Below are 20304 nucleotides of genomic sequence, written 5' to 3' on the forward strand. Positions count from 1 at the left end.
TTTCAACTTCCCCCAAAACATTACCAATCCCCAAAATTTCCATCCAAATGGAAAAGTTTGAGACATGTAAATAATATGGCATTGTTCTAGTCTAGCCTCAGACCCAAATATACTTCTCAAATATAAAACATCTAATCAAACCTAAGTCTAGGCACCAAACAACAGACTGAGTGAACGTCCACTAAAATGGTACTTTATCTCCCCCACCCCACCCCACCCCACCCTCCCAATAGCTTCTGATTTCCCTTTTTTTTACTAAGGGTACCCCTCCTAGTGCTGATGGCTAGAAATTTCCATTTAACCCTGTTCCTTTAAAATCTGTTATTGAGTTCTATAGATTCTATTCATCTGTAATGTCTTGTCTCTCACTAGCATCATAGTTTAGATCCCACTCATCTCTGACCTGGACCACATACTTCCTCCTAACTTGTCTACTGCCTTCCAGATTCATCTTATACTCATCATGCACACTGAGGCCAGTATAATCCTAAAGCATTAGCTCAAATCACCTTAAATTTCTACTCAGTGTCTCTCCAGTTTTGAGAGAATAAACTCCAACCTGTTCCAGTCTCCCTTTCCTCTCTTAAATCCATTTTCTCCAACACTCGAGGTTAAGTGGAACAAGGGTCTTCCTTGCAATTCTCAAAGCCTGCCTTAGCTTTTCTACTGCTGTCCTTTCCTTTCCTGTGCCATTCCTTCTGCTGGAGATGTGATTCCCCCCATCTAGTCTCTGCCTGTTAAAATCCTAAAACCCAAAGATGTTTTTTAGACCAATAACATATAGGATCCCCAACAAGAAAGAAACTTATACTCTTTGTCTAACAACCTAGTTATTATTGAACTAGTAGCAAATGCTCTGACTACTGAGTTCAATTCAAGGTGCTAATTTGATTCATGAATCTTTACGGAGCATATAGTCTAATTAATAAGATTCTCTCTTTTTATATCCTATATTAAACTGCTAGCCATGAGATTCCAGGTTTGGCCTTTGCTGGCAAAATATTAGTGGAAGCCCTTAAACCAGTTCTTCCTAAAGATTTAACGTGGCTCTAAAGTGCCATAATGCCACAACCAAAATAGTTAGATAGGTAGATAAATTGAAAGGAAGGGAGGGAGGGAAAGAAAAGAAAGCAATTCTCCATAAATCTGACCTGATTTATGCCATGTTTTTCAGCTTCAATTTGGCTGTAGAGACACAGTCATTAATTTACTGTATTCTACTCCAGACCTGCTTTTCTAGATTTTTGCATTAAGTCATGGGAAATGTCCTATGGAGCTGAGGTATGCAGGAGAGTCAAATGTGCTGTGGTTATATACATGCTCTTTTCTTTATTCTAAAACTCAGCTCACCTTACATGAAGAAATGCCCATATCATCACATTTTAGGGACATCTTCTCAAATACTCCAAATACATTTGACCCAAACTGGCAAATAACTGGGCTGAACTCTGGTGCCACGGTCCTGAGCCTCTCTGTAGTCACAGCAAGTTGTTAAAAATGACCCAGCAGTGGTTCTCCTGAAATTCTCATTTTCCTCACTTTGCCGGCTTTATCACAAATTACCTAATAAGCGCTATGTGCACAGCTTCCATAGTTTTTCACAAGTGCAAATGGAGCAAATGGAAAGGTTGGATCTGGTGACTGTCCTTGATAAGCTTTCCTGTAAATCATTCCGAGAATTTTACACCCCTTTCCTTTTAAATTCTTTTGTTGAACATGTTCCAATCTTTCACATATGTTCTTTCTTTCTCCTCTCAGTTCTGGTGCCAAGGTTCCCTGTCTATCTCTTTAGGCAATCTGGCTACTGCTTTTCACTAGGAGGAGCACCCTTCTTTGCACTGAACACCTGATCAGCTGAAAAAACTTTTCAAACACTTATTGCAAAATGGGGCACAAACTTGACTTTACTTGATAAAAAGCATTTTAATATCAAGTTCAGCCTGAAGATGGGTCTAAGTTAAATAAGATTAACTTATTTTAAGTAAAACTGGCTATATTTAAAAACTGCAACAAAAGGAATCTGCTAAGGCAAACCTCATTGTTTTACTTAGTAAACATGTCAGCAGCAGTGGCAGCTCTGTGCTGGCAGGTCTGGATGCTTGAATGGTGCCTTAAGGAGAACAGGGTCTTCTGTATTTGTAAAAGCAGATTATTGAACACACATGTACACACTCAAAATTGTTTGAGGGCAGGCACAAAAACGAAGAGATAGGAAAAAGTAAGGTATGAGTCTTTTTGTGCCTTAAACCACAATGAATCAAATGCTGATACGTTCACGAGGTAAAAAGAAAGGAAAGGAGAGGATATCTCCTACTCCATGACCTGTGGGATCAGTGATTTTATAAGATCACGGAACACATTAAAGGGAGCTATTGTGAAGAATAGTAACTTTAGAGGTTTACATAAGACTTTATGCTTTGACTGGAAATAACAGTATCTAGTAATACTGAAAGAGACTGAATTCCTCATGCAAAATTAGACGTAAGTATGTTTGTACAAATTTTCAAAACACTATCATTTTCCTAGAAGACACTAATCAAAGCAGGGAAATTTAAAGCCAATAATTGGAGTTGGCAAGAGAATGTGTTAACAGAATCCTTCTTAAAGTCATCTCCTTTCTCATCTTCAGGCATAGAGAATGAATGGCCCCTGCTTCCAGATGCATCTATGCAAGACTTTTTATGTAATAGTTGGATAAACATGACAGTATTATTTGAGCTACCACCTTTGAAACTTTGAGTAAACATTAAAAAAAAATCAACAGGCTCAGCAATAAGAGAATCTGAAAACAAAATTTTGATAAGATTTTTGTTACTACCAAATGAGTTACTCAAATGTCAAAATAAAGCCAGCTACAAATTACTGAAGGAATTGGCTAAAATAAATTTTAGAATTTTGAGGTTTAATTTGAAATAGTTTTAGGATACATTTGGGAGAAATATGTAATTACAGTAACATATGCTCATTTAAAATATGCGAGGCTTATATAGACCACAAATTCAGACATCAGTTTAGAATGACTATAAAGTTGTAATATGTGATTTTTATTTAGTAACCTGTACCTTCATTCAAAATAAGCTATCTATAGGAAAAAAAAAAGTAGTTTTGCAATATATACTAAATATCTGTATAAGTATTCTGAGTTCATTCTGCAAACAATGAAAATAACTTTCCAGTTAACACTTTTTTATATAATCAACTTGAAACTGTCTCTGTATTCAAACTGAGTGGGAAACAACTTTTAGGAGATATTTACTCCAACTATAACTCCCATTCCTGGAATCACAATGTCTCTATCCCGCACCCCAATCTCTGTTTAAAAGGTTCCCAAGTTAGCTTTCCTCATTTCTTCTCTAAAAATAGAAAACTTGAGTAATGAAGGTCAATTAGGTTTGTCTTTCGAAACAGTGAGGAATTGTTTCTAATTAAAAGATTCTGTTTCCATGAACTCTAAAGAACATCTGTATTTAGCCTAAGTCATAGTTTCCTAAAATTCTTAAATTTACCTCCCTGAAGTCTTAGGTCAAGTGGATAGGAGAGTAAATCCAATGGACAAAATAATCTGGATAAAAATAACTCTCTGATGCTTAATTTAGGAAATTAACCTGTTGAAATTTCTGGCTCTTAGAAAGTCATCAGAAGAGGAGGCATAACAGTCATAACATTGCATGGGCCAAAGCCACTTGGAGGCCACTTGTCAAGCATCAAGCACCTTCCTATCTAAGCAGAGGAATGGTAGGGGCAGTTTTATATGAGAAGTTAAAGCCATCCTGCCCCTCTCCCCAGGAGAGAATAGAAACTTCTCCCTGAGTAGCCAATGCATTCCAACATTTTTCCAAACGCAGCTACAATTTAAAGTTAGGAGCCCTAATTTGATAAGGGTGGAAAGTGAAAGCGTAAAAGACCAAGTATGTATCCTTCTACTGGAGGAGAAAAGCTCGGCCATATGCCCACTGCTGGCAACTTTACCGTGTTGATGGGGGAGCCGTGGTCTGGCCCTAGTCAGAAGGTGGGACACTGAGGACACATTGTGGGAGACTTGGCTGAACACACCAGAGGATACTGTAGTAAGTTCCAACAGTACCTCATTTCTTTTTCTTTTGTCTCTTCCCACTTTTCAGCTGTCTGAAGTTAACAGTCTCACCCCAAATCCTGCTTTTCCAAGCCCCTTAAGAAGTGTTTCTGTGGCCAAAGTGACAGTGAGGCCTGGGGACAGGAACTGGTTAAGTCAGAAACAAGGCAGTGTCCAACTGCAACGGCCAAGTCAGCTTATTTCTTCCTCCTCTCCATGCATAGTACTGCTTCTACTACCAACTTTTAGAAGAAAAGGAATCCACGGATTGTCTCAATCTACCTGGGTCCAACTCAGAAGGGTAGAGGGAGTTGGAAAAGTCTTCTCCCTTTCCCTTCTCTGCCTCTGTACAGATTGACTAGATACATTAATTTGCATGCACAGAGATGGAAACAGATGGTAATGATATTAATAGGCAATAGAAGTAGTCAGGAGCAAGGAAAGCCATTGACTTTGGTACCTTTGACTGTAAAAATAAATAAATATAACTTAAAAAAAATCAAGAACTAAGTGGTGGGTTGGAAGAGGAAGAATTTTTGATCTGCTGTTTCTTAAGACAGTGGTATATATGTGGGGCTTTTAGAATCCAAGCATTCCAACTTTAATCCCAAGCACGTAAACACTAAGGTGCGGGAGGCAGAAATGAAGGGAGAAAAACAAACAGCATTCTCACTGAGCACTGGGGGCTTCTCTGTCACCTCTCTCTCCCTGGGTACCATCCCTTCCCTGTGCGGGCCTCCTCACCCACCTCTTCCAGGTCAGTGTCTGTCAATCTTGTTGTGATCAGCTGTACAGTTTGCCAGTTGTCCCCCCAAGGTGACTGGCTGACCTACTGTCCCCAGAGATGCCTCTCCCCACCCCTGTGTGTCAGTCTTTTTCTGCTCCCTGGGTCTGTTTCTGACTGGAGGTTGGCCTCCTCCTGCTGGCCTCTTCCTCTCCGGTGTTTTTCTCTTTACATACCCTGACCTACCTTCTTCCCACTGTCATTCCTTCCCACACCCTCCTCTTGGAACAGGCAAGCTTATCTCTCCATCTTGCAGGGCTGAGTTTCTCTCCAGTGTCTGCCCCTGTGTCCCTCTGCCTGCCTATCTGGCTTCCCCCAGATGGGCCTCCCACTCCATGCTGGTGCTGGTGCTGGTCTCTTCCCTGCAGATGCACCTGTTTGGGAGTAGCTACTGACACATGCAGTTTTTATTTCTTGTATTTCCTCACATTTCTATTGCTGTGTGACTTCCCAGCCATACATGAGACCCTCTTTCCCTGAGACTTCATGGTGTGTAGGAAAAGTATCTTTCTCCCTGTGCATGCACTCCTCCCTCCACCCCCGAGTCTGAGTGTTTTTCGCCTATGCTTCTCTGGTGGGTAACTCATATGCCCTGGAATGTACATCCATGTGTCCACTCAATTCTGTGAGTGCCATCCTGAGGGCATGCTCATTTCTGAGTCGCTCCTGCTGTTTACATGTACACTATCATGTGAGCTCATGTACTCCTCAAGCTGTGCACAACTGTGTGCCTCCTCCTGTGTGCATGCTTATGTAGGGGCCCCCTGAAGGTAAGTCTCCCTTGGCCCAGGTTCACACCTCTCCTGCGGTTTTGCCTCCAACTCTGGGCCTTCCTTCCAAGCATTTAAAGGGCCTGGCACTAGTGGGAGCTCAACAGATGTTAATTCCTTTCTCCACTTTTATCTGAATAACTATGAGCGTGTCTGGGTATCCCTCTGGCCCTGCTTTATGAGATCAGTTAATCGGAGCGTGTTTCCTTGACATGGACTTGGCTATTTGTCGGGATACCCTGTGGGTTCTCTGCTCCACGGACGGTCTCTCTTCTCAGAGTGACTGTTACCGGTCCCTCATATGGTATATCCCTCCCCTTATGCGATGCGTCCACTCTGTCTCCCTCACTCATTCACAGTACTGCATCTCCATAAACGGCTTCCCTAGGCACTCCGGTTGCGGCGTTTCTTCGCTATGCCTCCCACTCTATCCCTCACTTTTTTTTTTTTTTAAACGTGAAAACGCGTCCCTGGGTTTGTCCTCCAACTGCCGAGTACGTGAGCCTTCGCTGTGCTCGAGTTGTGTGTGTCCATGGATCTCTCTCCGGCACGCGGTGCAGGGTGACAAACCCGAGTCTGCCCGGGACGCAGTGTATCCCCGCCCCCGCCCCGGACCCTCGATCCAAGTTTCCAAGTCTGTGAATCCGCCTCAGACGCGAGCGACGCGTCTTTCGGGTATGAGGAGCCACGGAGACTCTCTCTCCTCAGTAACCGATGTCTCTGCTCCCGGGTGAGCGCTGGCTGTGTGTGGCTCTCGCTACGCGGTGTTGTGTCTCTGGGAACGCGAAGCGCCCGTGTGCCCAAGTCTCTGGAAGTGTAAGGTGTGTCCCCCTCCTCCCTCATACGCGGACTGTCTGTGCCTCAGCCTTTCCGAGTACACGGTGTGCCCCCCGCCCGGCCCCATAAGCTCAGCGCCTGTATTCCCAAGTTCTTGCGAGTACAATGTGTATCCCACCTTCATACGCGGAGCGCCTGTGTCCCGGTCTCTGCTGGTCCGCGGTGGTACCCCCAAAACGCGGACGATTAGTGCCCGCCGGTCCTCTCGGGTTCGTTACCCGGACGCTGCCCTCCGACCCCTCCCCACCCACCCCGACACGCCGTGGGCAGCAGAGCCATCTCACTCGTCTCCCTGTTGCCCTTCTCCCTCACTGGGACAGAAAAGGCTAGAAAACCCGGGCGCCGTCGGAAAGTCCCGCAGCGGCTGCGCAGCCGAGCCAGGGCTGCGGCTGCCTCGGCCCCGCCGCCAGGGGCCGCCCGCCCGCCCGCCTCCCAACGCCCAGGCGCCCAGCTGGCCCGGGACGGCGGCGTCAGCGACCCTGCCCGGCCCTGCCCTGCCCTGCCGCCGCGGGCGCTGACGGCGAGCCCCTGCTCCACCGGCCCCAAGCCAGGTGCCGGTGGCAGGGAGAGGCGCGGCGGGGCGGCGAGGGACGCCCTCTTCCTTCCCGAACCCGGCCAACTGCCCAGCTCACCTCGTGGCTCTGGTAGGTCTCGAGCGCGCGGATCGCCGTCTCGGTGAGCTTCACATGCAGTACGGTGGTGTTGTCCTGTCCCAGCCTCCCGCACGACAGCCCATAGCGCTGCTCCTCCCGCAGGCCCGCCGCCCCCCCTGCCGCCATCTTAAACTCCCCGGGGTGCCGCCGCCGACGCCGCTCGGGCTCTAGCCTCCACTGTGGCCGCGGCTGCTCGGGCTTCTGCAGCCGCCGCCACAGCTACGGCCATCCCGCTGCTGACGTACTGTCATATACTGCGCGCAGCCAGACCTCGGGCTGCCACCGCCGCCACCCGCCCCACCCTCCGGCCTCGTGCCCCGCCCCGGGCTCGTCTCATTGGCCCCGGTCCCCTCAGAGCCGTCCTCATTGGCCGCCCTCCGCTCTCACGGGGGCGGAGCCCAAAGTCGCTGGAGTTTGCTCCCGGGACGGGACGTCCGAGAGGTAAGAGGCTGACGTCGAGGTGACGCGCCAACTTAATCGTACCTGACGTCACGTCTGGTCGTCTTGGCCCACTGGCCGCTATTGGCCAGGCTGGTTTGGGGGATCCCCTGCTAATTGGGTGTCCAGATTGCCTGGTCTGGTTACCTGGGGTCGAAGCCCCGCCCCTTGGGGGGTATAGTAGTAGAGAGCCGGAGTGTAGGGGAGAGTCTCTTCCTGCGCTGGTGGTCCTTGGAGAGGAGGATCCCCACCCCGAATGTGAGGCCAAGTAAGGACTTCGTCCCCCGACGGCTGCGTTAGTTTGTGGAGTAGGATGTGTGCGTGTGAGGGAGGTCGCTGTAGGCTGAGTCACTGGAGAGTCTCTCCTCAAAACTCATTGCTATTGCTGTGCGACCGAAATGGGGGAGGGTGCCCTTCTCCGTCATTTAACCCTAAATTTGAAATTAGTGAGTTGGCCCTTGGTTTTAAGAATTTCTGCTAGATTGTGTGGAGCATCTTAAGTACAACACCATGCCTAAAGGTTAAATCCCTTTGGTGTGGTGGGCATAGTACTAAAGAAAACGGAATTTAAAGGTTTTTCCCACGCCATGCCCTGTTGTGATCCCAGAGAAACGGTATTCCGTTCCTTTGGAGTTCGCCATAGGAACAGGGTTGTGCCTTTTTATGGGACTTGGAGCGGCAGTTAGGATTTTCCTTTCAAAGGGCAGTAGAAGAGTGTAAGTGTCCTTGACCTAAATTAAGAGAAACAGCGACATCATTCTCCGGTTCGTTTGGGTTCTGTCCATTTCATTTGACAGGGATGTGGGAAAACCTAGAGTTTAAGCTATTGATGGTAACCGTAGGAGATGGGTGTGTGAGGGGCTGCGGAGGCTGGGCATACTTTCCGTTCCTCGCGATGCTCCATGTGTAGGCGTGGCTAAAGGAGGAAGCCTAATCAGGAGCCCTCTTCAGGCTGTGTGTGGAGGGACTGACAGGCTTCCCGTCAGAGGGGATGAGTTAACAGGGTGATCAGCACCACCAGATAAAAACAAACCGTTCAAAGGCTTGAAACTGTTGCAAGGCAGTTTTTTTTAATGATTATTATTTTTAAATTTGAGACGATTTTTGTTTCCCTCAGATTGTAAAACCTTGTTGCGTTTTACAGGGATTCCCCAGAAAAATTATAGGCATTTAATCAGTATTTCCCATACTTTTTAATTGGATAGGGCCATGATTTTCCAGAAAGGTCCAAGTGGGATTGTTTTCATGATTCACCCCCTCCCCTTAATAAATCCTCTAGCCTACATGTACACCACCTCTTGATTCAGACCCTCAAGCATTGTGTGTGTATAATACAAATTATAGAACGAATTCTCCTTCCACAGAATATGGGTTAAGTGGAAACATCTGTATTAAGTGTTGTTCCATCACAGGAGAACATTTTTAAAATTGATTTAACTTCAATCCACTAGATTTGGCTAGCTGTTAAGGCGTGATTAACACTTGTTAATTTAGTTTACTAGTGTTAATTATCTTAAATTCATTGAATAAATTAAGGCAATCACAAAATTTTTTTTTAAAGTCTTATACTTGAATTATTCTTTTTTCCTGTTTGCTTTGCTCTTTGATAGGGAAGGACTGACTGACCACATATCTAAAGTTTTAATTATTTGGGGGTGAGGAGGAGAGTTTGACCAGAACAAGTAAAACCTGTATACCATTGCTTTTCTGGTGAAGGTGGGTAAATCCCCGCCCACATGGCATCTTAACTTGGCCTCCTCTTACTCAGAACTTCTGATGACATCCAAGGGGTGGGGGAGGAGCAAGGGTGGTTTTCACTGTAGTTTTTAAATGTCTGACCCACAGCCCCTTAATAGAAATTGATTTTCTTTTCTTAATTGTGGTAGGAAAATTTTTCTCATGCTGTATTTTAGTGAGTAACCTAATCTTTCAGTGAGTAATACAGTATATTATTGTAGTGAGTTATTGTTTGTATTTTTCCTCTTTTGAGCATTTCGACTATGGAAGGAAGCAATGAACATGTACAAGACAATAGGGTAGGGGCTTCCCTGGTGGCGCGGTGGTTGGGAGTCTGCCTGCCGATGCAGGGGACACGGGTTCGAGCCCTGGTCTGGGAGGATCCCGCATGCCGCGGAGCAACTGAGCCCGTGAGCCACAGCTATTGAGCCTGCGCGTCTGGAGCCTGTGCTCCGCAACAAGACAGGCCGCAATAGTGAAAGGCCCGTGCACTGCGATGAAGAGTGGCCCCCGCTTGCCACAACTAGAGAAAGCCCTCGCACAGAAACAAAGACCCAACACAGCAAAAATAAATAAATTAATAAACTCCTACCTCCAACATCTTAAAAAAAAAAAAACAATAGGGTAATCTAGTTGTGTGTCTCTTCATTGCATAGTACACATTATGCCTGCCTGAATCAAATGGGCAAGTTGTGACGCCGATAAGGTTAATTCCTTCTCAGGAGGCTGGTGAAAGTTGCTCTTTGGGAAGTTTGCCACTTTATAGATATTTTCTGTATCATTATTCAGTTTAATTAACAATTATTGATTGCTAAATAAATGTAAAATGCTGTGGAAGATTTAAAAAATAAACAGTGTAGTCTCTTATTTAAAGAGATCTTCTGTTTGAATATGGGGAATGAACCAACAAACTCAAAGTGATTAGAGAATTAGTAAGTGCTAATTTGGGTGGTAGTGTTTATGAGCTTAAAACTTCAAAGAAAGGAGAAGTCTGCAGAAGTTTTGTGGTGGTGTGGAACTTGAACATTTTCTGAGGGTTGAGTAGATAGATTCTAGATAAGTAGAGGTGGTATAGATGGGGAGAGGCCAACTAAAAGTGATCTTAATGATCATTCTAGCTAAACTCATTCATTTTACGAATGAGGAGACTGAGACACTTAATTTAAAAGCAACCTGTCTAGGGGCTTCCCTGGTGGTGCAATGGTTGAGAGTCCGCCTGCCGATGAAGAGGACACGGGTTCGTGCCTTGGTCCGGGAAGATCCCACATGCCGCGGAGCGGCTAAGCCCGTGAGCCATGGCCACTGAGCCTGTGCGTCCGGAGCCTGTGCTGCGCAACTGGAGAGGCCAGAACAGTGAGAGGCCCGCGTACCGCAAAAAAAAAAAAAAAAAGCAACCTGCTTAACTCATGACAACCAAGAGAGGCAGGGTCTGAATCAGCTTTTTAAGTGTCATTATAGTCACTATATACGCTGCGTAGCTATTGTTTTGGACTTAATAACTGAGAAGAAATCTGTCTTATACGATAATTCAGTGGAAGAAAAAAGTGAAAAGGAAGTAACCTTGTTCAGGACTTGCTCCATCTCTGATGTCTAGTGTGCGGTGCAGACAGAGGTTGTGTGAATATCAAGGCCATCGCTGGTCTTCAAGTGCTGGGCCACCCTTCATTCTGGGTTGCCACGTATTTAATGAGCATTTCTTACTTATCCTTTGGAACTGAGGTCACCAGTTCAGATGCCTTCAGGGACCATTAGGTACCCGAAATTAGTGAAGTGGCCAGTTTGCCGCAGGGACTGAAGGTGCTGGACTGTGGTGAGCTGGGGGTGTTTAAAGGGCTCAGTGATTTTCTGGTTTGGCTGATTGTTGCCAGGTGAACCTGCAGGGACCCAGTGTTGTCCGATCTTCTAATTTTTCAAGAAAAGCTGTAAATCGAAGATTTTTACATGGGCTTTCTGAGTTTATTTGTTGGCACCTTACTAAAAATGTCAATAAACGTTTTGTGGACGTTCAAAAAGTCTCTTGGCCTGAGTTAGGCCACAGCTTTCTAGTTTTCAGTCTCTGCTTTAGTGCTTTTCAGTGCTGAAGGCCATTCTGTCTTATACACGTCTTAGTAGTTTTGTGAGTTATTTCTTAAAGCCACTTATAAAATAGTTTCTACTAATGTCTTAATACAAGGCAGTGGCTTCTGTTATGAAAAGAGAACACAGACGTTATGGAGTTACAGCTTAGAAGCAAAAATCTCCTTTCCTTGGACACAGCTGAAGTAGGAGCTTGATGGTTTTAAAGGAACTTCACTAAATGTTCATAGAGAATAAAAGTGAAATACCTACAGAAGGGACATAAATATTTGTTGCCTAAACACAAATTTTAAGCTGAGCAATTGTGTCATGTGTGATTGTTTTTACTGCATTCCACTCAAGTGTAAGAAATGTCATATTGCATTATTTATCATCACCATCATCATCATTATTGGTAAATGTGGTTCTGAGCCCCCCGTCTCTCTGTGTGGTAGAACAATAAATCTGCAGGTGTTACAGAGGTCCCAGAATATATGCGGAAGGCTCTCTGGTCTATGTCCATTGGTGCTGGTATAATCCATTAGAAGCTCAAGAATTTCCCTTTAGGAAGGGTTTAAGATTGGGTGCAATCTGGATGGAAGGAACCAGGGGATGTGAATTAAAACTGGGTTTACATAGCAAACATACTGGTTTTACTTTAGATTGTGTGTTTATATGGCCATTGCGTTGAGGGTGGCGTTGATAGGGATTATGAGATGGGAGGCTGAAACTTTCCCTAGTCACTACTTAGCACTGAAACATTTATGATGGTGGTCTATGTGATTTCCTGAGAGGTATAGCTCATCTGGAAACTGGGGTACTAGGTCCAACTCTCCTCTCCAGGCATGTCCTTTCCTGGGGAGCTGAAAAGACAGTGGACTTGGGCCGAACCCTGGGATTGGCAGCCTCTTCCCCTTCCCAATCTTGGGGGAAGCTATCCCAGCTCTAGACTACTCTCTCTGCAGTCTCTTAGTCTCCAAAGTCCTTTCCTCCTCCTAGGACCCTCTGGTTCTTTTAAAAAATTGTAATCTGGGAGTAAGTATCCCCCTGCCCCCAACCCCCTCTCACTTCCTCCCCTCCAGTTCAAATTCCTTCTTTCTGAGGGTGGTGCTGTGTAGAAGGTGAGGTGGGCGGGGTTCTCTCTCATTCTCTCAGCTATATGGAAAATACAGCTCTGGCTTCCTAAGACAGAGATACCAGTCTTGACTGACACTTTTCTGGACTTCTCTCCCTCTTTGTTCCTTGCCTTTCCCACTTGAAGAGCAGGCTCTAGGAAGTTGTATGTCTTTTGAAAGCAAAATGACTTTGGTTTAATTCTCCTGCACACCAATAAAACTCTTTCCCTCTGTACCAACTGAGAAAAATGTCCTGTCCACAGAATTGCACAATATAGTGACCAAGATGTCCCTTTCTCCCACATGATAATTGTTTTTGTGGCTTTTCAGCATAGTGCAAAGTGCCCTGAAAGGTGTCAAATAAGCTCTGAGAATGAGAAGCATGGTAAAGAGTGACCTCACAACTCTTAACTGTTTCCATGATGTTTTGTACTGAAAAGGAGCACATGCATTTCTGAATAAACTGAGGAAGTAGGAAGATTAGATGGGGCAAAATGACTGTTTAGCTTTTCACTTCAAAACATACTAATAGTGGACCAAATGCCATCAACATCTAGAACAATATTGATAATTAATAATAGCTTAAATTCCTGACGGGACTTTGCATTTTAAAAACAATTAAGTTATATTATCTCTTTGAATTTTCTCTGTACTCTGTGAGATAGTCATTGTTTTATACTAATTTTACCTTTAAAGTAACTGAGGTTCAGAGAGGCTGTGATCACCCAATTGGTAAGTGACCGAGCTTAGTCAGAACCTAAAATTTCCTTTTCCAAATCTATCACTTCTGTCTTTGAACATGGCTCTAAGGTCTGAGGAATTACACTGAAAGTGTCAGGTTGTCACAGTAAAATTAATAAAAAGGAAATGGTTGGTTCTACTTTGGGGGGCAGCTTGGGGGTTGGTTTTGTTGTTGGTCTTTTTTTAAATTTAATTTAATTTATTTTTTTATACAGCAAGTTCTTATTAGTTATCTATTTTATATTGTTGTTTGTCTTGAAAGAAGGACTTAAGTTCATTTGAATCACCCCTTCCACACAAACACCAAATATTCTGTTAAATAGTTAGAAGGTAAATAAAATGTTTCATTTAGCTTTGGTTTATTATAGCTAGCATATTGACTTTAGTGAGATTTATGAAAGCTAATTCTATTTTTATGTTTGGCATAGATAATTTGTGATATATTGGAACCCTTGGTATAACAAATGTGTACACAGGTGCCCATTTAAAATGCTCATCTTGGGAATTCCCTGGTGGTCCAGTGGTTAGGACTCTGGGCTTTTACTGCCTAGGGTGCAGGTTCAGTCCCTGGTTGGGGAACTGAGATCCTGCAAGCTGCATGGCACAGCCAAAAAGAAAAAAAAAAAAGAAAATGCTTGTCTTATAATTTTAAATTACAAGGATTTATACTTGTTATATCTTTGCTTTTATTGCATATTGTTCATATCTATGATTTATTTGATAATGAGTCTTTGGTCAAAAGCACAATCCCCAATGATATCACTAGTTCCAAAAGCAAAATACCACTCACTTTATAAAGTAGAAAATATATATATCACACATATGAACACAGAAGCTTTTCTGTTTCTACTTAGAGAATTAGAATTGCATTTGCCCTGATCCCATTTTGTTTTCAGTCAGCAGTTTATTCAAGTATCATATTTATCATCTTTGACCTTTTGATCTGTCATGGCTTTTGCTGTTGCTTTGGATTTTGGAAATTTAAGAACCAACATGATCCTTATAGGTTAGAATATTTACAGAATTTAAAACAGGGCAGTATAGTCTAACAGGGGATGTAAGATATGAGAATAAGGGATATTAGATGAGAAGCACCATTCAGGCACTAATTCCTAACCAAGGGGGGAAAGTGGCAGGGGGAGGGGGCGTGATGAATTGGGAGATTTGGATTGACATGTATACAATAATATGTATAAAATGGATAACTAATAAGAACCTGCTATATAAAAGAATCAATAAAATAAAATTCAAAAAAAAAGTGATTATTTGCAAAAAGTATTTAAGAGTAAGAGATTGTTGCTACCGGTAGTAGTCACATATTTACTGAATAAAGTTTCATGGCTGTACATTGACTATTGTCCATCCTGAGTGGATTAAAAACTTCAGTTCAATTGTAGGGAATATTATAAGCCTGGAAAAGGAAAGGAATACATTTTTCTCCAAGGGCTGATATGGTTGCATAGTACTGCCCCCTTCAAATTGTTATAGCAAATTAATTTTAATGGTGACTAATTAACAGAAATGTGCTTATAATCTGTAATCTGGGGACTTCCCTGGTGGTCCAGTGGTTAAGAATCTGTCTTGCAATTCAGGGGATGCCGGTTTGATCCCTGGTCAGGGAACTAAGATCCCACGTGCCGCGGGGCAACTAAGCCCGCATGCCACAGCTACAGAGCCCATGCGCTCTGGAGCCCTCATGCCACAACTACTGAAGCCCGTGTGCATACCAGAACTAGAGAGAAGCCCATGCACTACAACGAAAGATCCACGTGCCACAACTAAGACCCGATGCAGCCAATCAATCAATCAATCTGTAATCTGGTCTTGGAAGCAGGGCCATTAACTGAGAATGAGGAGAACTGCTCTCTGTTTCTGATTCTGTACCTCTTGATTCTCTATCTTTGCCTTGAATAAATCACTTCTTTTATGTGAAAAATTATTTTAGGTAATTTAAATACTCTGGTTATTTGAATTGTGATAGTTCTCTTCAATATTTCTCAACTGAGGGACTTCCTGGTGGCACAGTGGTTGGGAGTCTGCCTGCCAATGCAGGGGATGCGGGTTCGAGCCCTGGTCCAGGAAGATACCGCATGCCGTGGAGCTACTAAGCCCATGTGCCACAACTACTGAGCCTGCATGCCACAACTACTGAAGCCCGCGTGCTTAGAGCCTTTGCTCTGCAACAAGAGAAGCCACCTCAATGAGAAGCTCGTGCTCCTCAAGGAAGAGTAGCCCCCGCTCACCGCAACTAGAGAAAGCCTGCACGCAGCAACAAAGACCCAACACAGCCAAAAATAAATAAAGAAAAAAAAAATAATAAAAATCTTTAAAAAAATATTTCTCAACTGATCCAACATAAAAAATATTAAAAGTATAAAGTATGATTTGATTTACCTGCAAAAGAGTATTAGCCTCATATTGTAATATAAATGTATCAAAATCAATATGTTGTACACCTTAAGCTCACACAATGTTGTATATCATTTATATATCTCAATTAAAAAAAAAGTATTAGTCTCTAACAGGGATAGTCACATTTCTTAAAAACAACAGTCCAGAATGTTAATGATCTATTGTAACTCTGACCCGTGGTAAAAAAATTGTACTGGCATCAGCAGATTGTATTGAACTTCAGTAGTATAGAAAGCCAAGCAGCATGATTTAGCTTTGTCAAATGTTGACATTTCTTGTATTCTGCATAGAGGAAGAGGTCTGTCCTATGTAGATTTTGAATTGATCAGTATCTTTGCTTCATTTTTAGTTTCCTGAATCTTTAAAAAAAAATGTTTCTGTCTTGTGGTTTTAAAATGAACCTGTTTTTTACACACTCACTCTAAGCATATCTGTTTGAATAGATCAATTGAATGTTATTTTTGACTGTTTTCCAAAACAGAACATGGCATTGGAAATTTACTTTAAAAATAGAAAATTTGAAGCATGTCTTGGTTTGCAATGGCAATTCCAGAAGGTTTGCTGTAAAATATTCAAGTGTTAGCTCAGAATAAACTCTTTAAAATTTATTTTTAATTTACGTACAGTAAAATTTACTTTTGTTTTAGACAAACAGAATAGTTCTATTACTCCCAACAAACTCCCTCATGCTGTTGCTTTGTAGTCAGACCATTCTCCCCTCCCTCTTAACCCCTGACAACCACTGATCAGTTCTCTATTCCTACAGTTTTGCTTTTTCAGAATGTCACATAAATGGAATCATACAGTATGTAGGCTTTTTGGTCTGGCTTCTTCCACTTAGCATAATGCATTTGAGATTCATCCATGTGGATGAATATATCTGTAGTTTGTTTCTTTTAATTGCAAAATAGTATTCCATTATGGATGCATCACAGTTTGGTTATCAGTTGAAGGATATTTGCATTCTGTCTAATTTTTGGTGATTCTGAATAAAACTGCTATAAACTTTCACAAGTGGTTTTTATGTGAACATGAGTTTTACCCCTTTGGGCAAATACCTAAGAGTGGGATTAACTGCATATAGTAAGTGTGTATTTAACTTTATAATAAACTGCCAAACTATTTTCCAAAGTGGCTATCCCATTTCCTTTTTATTTATTTATTTATTTTGGAGTTTGGGCTTCTCTATGTACTTACCAACACTTTGTGTTGTCAACTTTTTGTTTTTAATTTCAGACATTCCAGAGGATGCATATTAGTGTCTCATTGTGGTTTTAATTTGAATTTCCCTAACGACTAATGATGTAGGGTACCTTTTCATGTGCTTATTTGCCATTCTTATATCTTCTTTTTTGAAGGGTCTTTTCAGATCTTTTGCCAATGTTTAAAATTGGGTTGTTTGTCTTCATATTGTTGAGGTTTGAAAATTCTTTGTGTAATCTGGATATAAGTTCTTTGTCAGGTATGTGATTTGCAAATATTTTCCCCCAGTCTCTGGTTTGTTTTTTAATTCTCTTAAAGTATCTTTTGCAGAGCAAAATGTATCATTTTGCAGAGCAAAAAAGGTTTTTAATTTTGATGAAGTCCAATTTATCAATTTTTTTAAAAGACAATACTCTTAGTGTTAAATCTAAGAACTCTCTGCCTATCTCAAAGCCATGAAAATTTTCCATATGTTTCCCCTAAATGTTTTACATTTACATTTAAGTCTGTGGCCCATTTTGAGTTAATTTTTGTAAAAGATGTGAGATAAGTGTCTAGGTTCATTTTCTTTTCCCGCATAATAGATTTACACCATTTGTTAAAAAGGTGGTCTTTTCTCCATTGAAATGCCTTTGCACCTATGTCAAGAATCAGTTGGCCATAGCATTGATGTCAGTCTATTTCTGGACTCTTTATTGATCTATGTGTCTATCCTTTTCCCAATACCATACATTGTCATGATTATTGTAGCTGTACAGAATTAACTTTAAACACCTCTGCTATGAAGAAACAAATTCTCTATAGCATTCTAGTCAATTTCCTTTAAATCTTAGTATCTAAGCAAATGGATTATTTCTCAAGAATTTCAATGTCTTCTGTCTTCATTCAGTTTATATATTGATTATAAATTCAGCATGGGCTGTAGCCATACTTTTTATATTCCTTCCCTGGATAGAAAAAGACCCCAGTGGACTATTACATTTAACTAGAGCTTTCTCTGCATCACAGTCTAAATGCAAAAATTTGTGAAAGAACCATTTACTAAGCTACTACCTGCAAAACTTCCCTAGATGGGCTTCCCCTCCTCTCACGGGCCCCACCACCACCCAGGCTGAGCTGCCTGGACAGTGACACCCTACCACCCAATTGACAACCAGCTTCCTGTCTGGTGGAGTGGCAGTTGGTGGAAGCCAGCTGTTATGATTCATACCATTTAAGATTTCTGCCTTTTGAGAAGTGACGCTAATAGAGCCATGCTGAATGGTGTCTGATTGGGAGAATTTTCTTTATGAAAGAGGTTTGATTTCTAGTGCCTAAGCAATTGAACTTTTTTTTTTTTTTGACAGGTACGTTTCAATTTCTAGTTTCTGTGTGAGCTCAGTTAGGTAGATAAATGTTGTTTTCATCAAGTGTTTGTACTTGCTGTATTTCTTCCTGAAAAACAAACGAACACGGAAACTTCTGTAATAAAAGGTTCTTGCGTGTTACCAATTCTTTAATAGTTTTGTAAGTTTTCAGGCTTCTGATATTCTCCAAAAGGCAAAGAATTCTCTGCCCACGATAGGATTACACGTTGAATTTGGTGAAATAATTCTCATGTGCCTGAGGGGATAGCTTCATATATCTTGTGGACATGGTCTTTCTCTTAGGCTGCTGAACCCAAAATCCTGGGTTTTTTGGTGTGTTTGAGTTTTTTGTCATTTTGTTAGCTCAGATAGACTTATGAATATTATTTAAAAGCAGAAATTTGTTAGGAGGGCAAAGGATTTTGCCACCATAGGGACAAATTTTGTGCCATTCAGTCAGTAAATATACTGAAAAGAACAATATAAGAAAAAATTTTAAATATCATTAAGGGAAAAGTGTACTGGCTTTTATGTGATACCCCAAATTAACATTGTCCTTACTTTAGAGAAACAGAGAGAGCATGATGATAAAGGAAAAAGACAGTGATGAAGTTTGGGTCATACTGAGCATAGTACCAGTCAAGAGGTGGGGAGGGAGCCTGTTTGCAGCAGACTTGTACAGGATGGGCCAGATTTCTATAGGGATGCTGATGGCATCTTTGCTACCTGCTGAATCATGCCCCTAAATATGAGAAAGTCAAATTGTGACTGGAATTTTTCTAATACTAAGAAGTGCTGATTCCCTATAGCCAATTAAAGTTGTGCTAAAAGTTCAACATTTTATAGCATTTGGTAGTAAGAAGTGATATTTAGCTTTGGTTTAGTGATACCCTAGGGCAGAAGTTCTCAAACTTTGCAGTATATAAGGATCCCCTGGGGAGCTTGTTAAAATTTAGGTCCCTAGACTCCAGCCCTGAAGGTTTGGATTTAGCAGGTCTTGGGAGTGGCCAAGAATCTGCATTTTAACAACCTCACTCTGTTTGGCACCCTGAGTCATCTCTCAAGAAGTTACAAAATTCTCCTAACAAAAACTGTTGTCACTCAACTTAATTTTTAAAATACTATTTCACTTAGAACAAGTAGGTGTTATGAAACCTAATGATTGATCTTCAGAGTTCCAAAGCGGTTAGCCATACTAGTTTAGATTCCCTAGGTGTGAACTAAGATGTAACATGCAATGAGCAGTATACAGAAGCTTATATTAGATTTCTTTCAATTAGAAGTTATTAGTTACACAACTTCCATTTCCAGGTCATCTGTGCATCCACAGATGGTATTAGATAAGAGAGGTAGACCAGGCATAGCTACCTAGGGAATTTCACAAGGTTCTTAATAATCATTTATTGCCTACTGTGCCCTTAATGATGTTGCTCAGGATCCCATTAAGTTAGCTGTGAATATAGTAATTGGTCCCTGGACAATAGCCAGAGGGTATTAAATCCTGTGTCTCTACCCTTTCTGGTCATGTTAGAGACAAGATAGAAATTGTTGCATATATTCCTTTCTGGGGACAAGGCTGCCTGTGCTCCAAAGGAGATTTCTTAAAACACAGCAGGAGTCCCTAGAGAGTCTTCCTCTAATTCAGGCAGGCACTTATGACCTACTTTTGAAGGTAATTTGAAAATCCCATCAAACACAAGCAATCAAAATCCAGCTTCTCCACAAGGTATTTTGTAGACCTAGCACTGCATCCTTTCTATCTGCTCATACCAACAGCTTGAATATATTTTGGTTAGGATTTTCCCCTCCCTTTAACGATAGTTAGGTAAGATGGAGAATTTCTAGTTTCTGGACACAATGCAACTGCACAAATGAATATGATAATGATGTAAATTGGTTCTTCCTGTATGTAACAAAAGGAATCAGATTTGTTGACTTGGTGTTCAAATTCAGACAAAGTTCTGCAGATTGCAGAATGATAACACCCAAGCCAGAGGTTCTTTCTCCTCCTTGGAAGCCCCATGCTTGTGGTTTATGTAGTACCTTCTGAAACTTTTCAAAGCACAACTTTGGTAAGGCAAAACAGAGATTCATAGGGCTTCCCTGGTGGCGCAGTAGTGGAGAGTCCGCCTGCCGATGCA

At 42.1% G+C, this 20304-nt stretch overlaps 1 protein-coding gene and 1 long non-coding RNA gene across 2 annotated transcripts in view; one reads left to right on the top strand and one right to left on the bottom strand.

Annotated features, from left to right (window-relative positions):
* ELL2 (elongation factor for RNA polymerase II 2) overlaps nucleotides 1–7592 on the bottom strand; it is a 75797-nt gene extending 68205 nt beyond the window's left edge. Inside the window, exon 1 of the mRNA XM_029219085.1 lies at nucleotides 7096–7592. Within this exon, the coding sequence (XP_029074918.1) occupies nucleotides 7096–7242 (147 nt within the window). The 5' untranslated portion in view covers nucleotides 7243–7592. The remainder of the gene's footprint in view (nucleotides 1–7095) is intronic.
* A 158-nt stretch (nucleotides 7593–7750) lies between these two features.
* LOC114893354 overlaps nucleotides 7751–20304 on the top strand; it is a 232084-nt gene continuing 219530 nt past the window's right edge. The window contains exon 1 of the long non-coding RNA XR_003792866.1: nucleotides 7751–7822. This is a non-coding gene — a long non-coding RNA (uncharacterized LOC114893354). The remainder of the gene's footprint in view (nucleotides 7823–20304) is intronic.

This window comes from Monodon monoceros, unplaced genomic scaffold (genome assembly GCF_005190385.1).
Source record: "Monodon monoceros isolate NGI ecotype Baffin Bay Population unplaced genomic scaffold, NGI_Narwhal_1 Super_Scaffold_12, whole genome shotgun sequence".
Classification (NCBI taxonomy): domain Eukaryota; kingdom Metazoa; phylum Chordata; class Mammalia; order Artiodactyla; family Monodontidae; genus Monodon; species Monodon monoceros.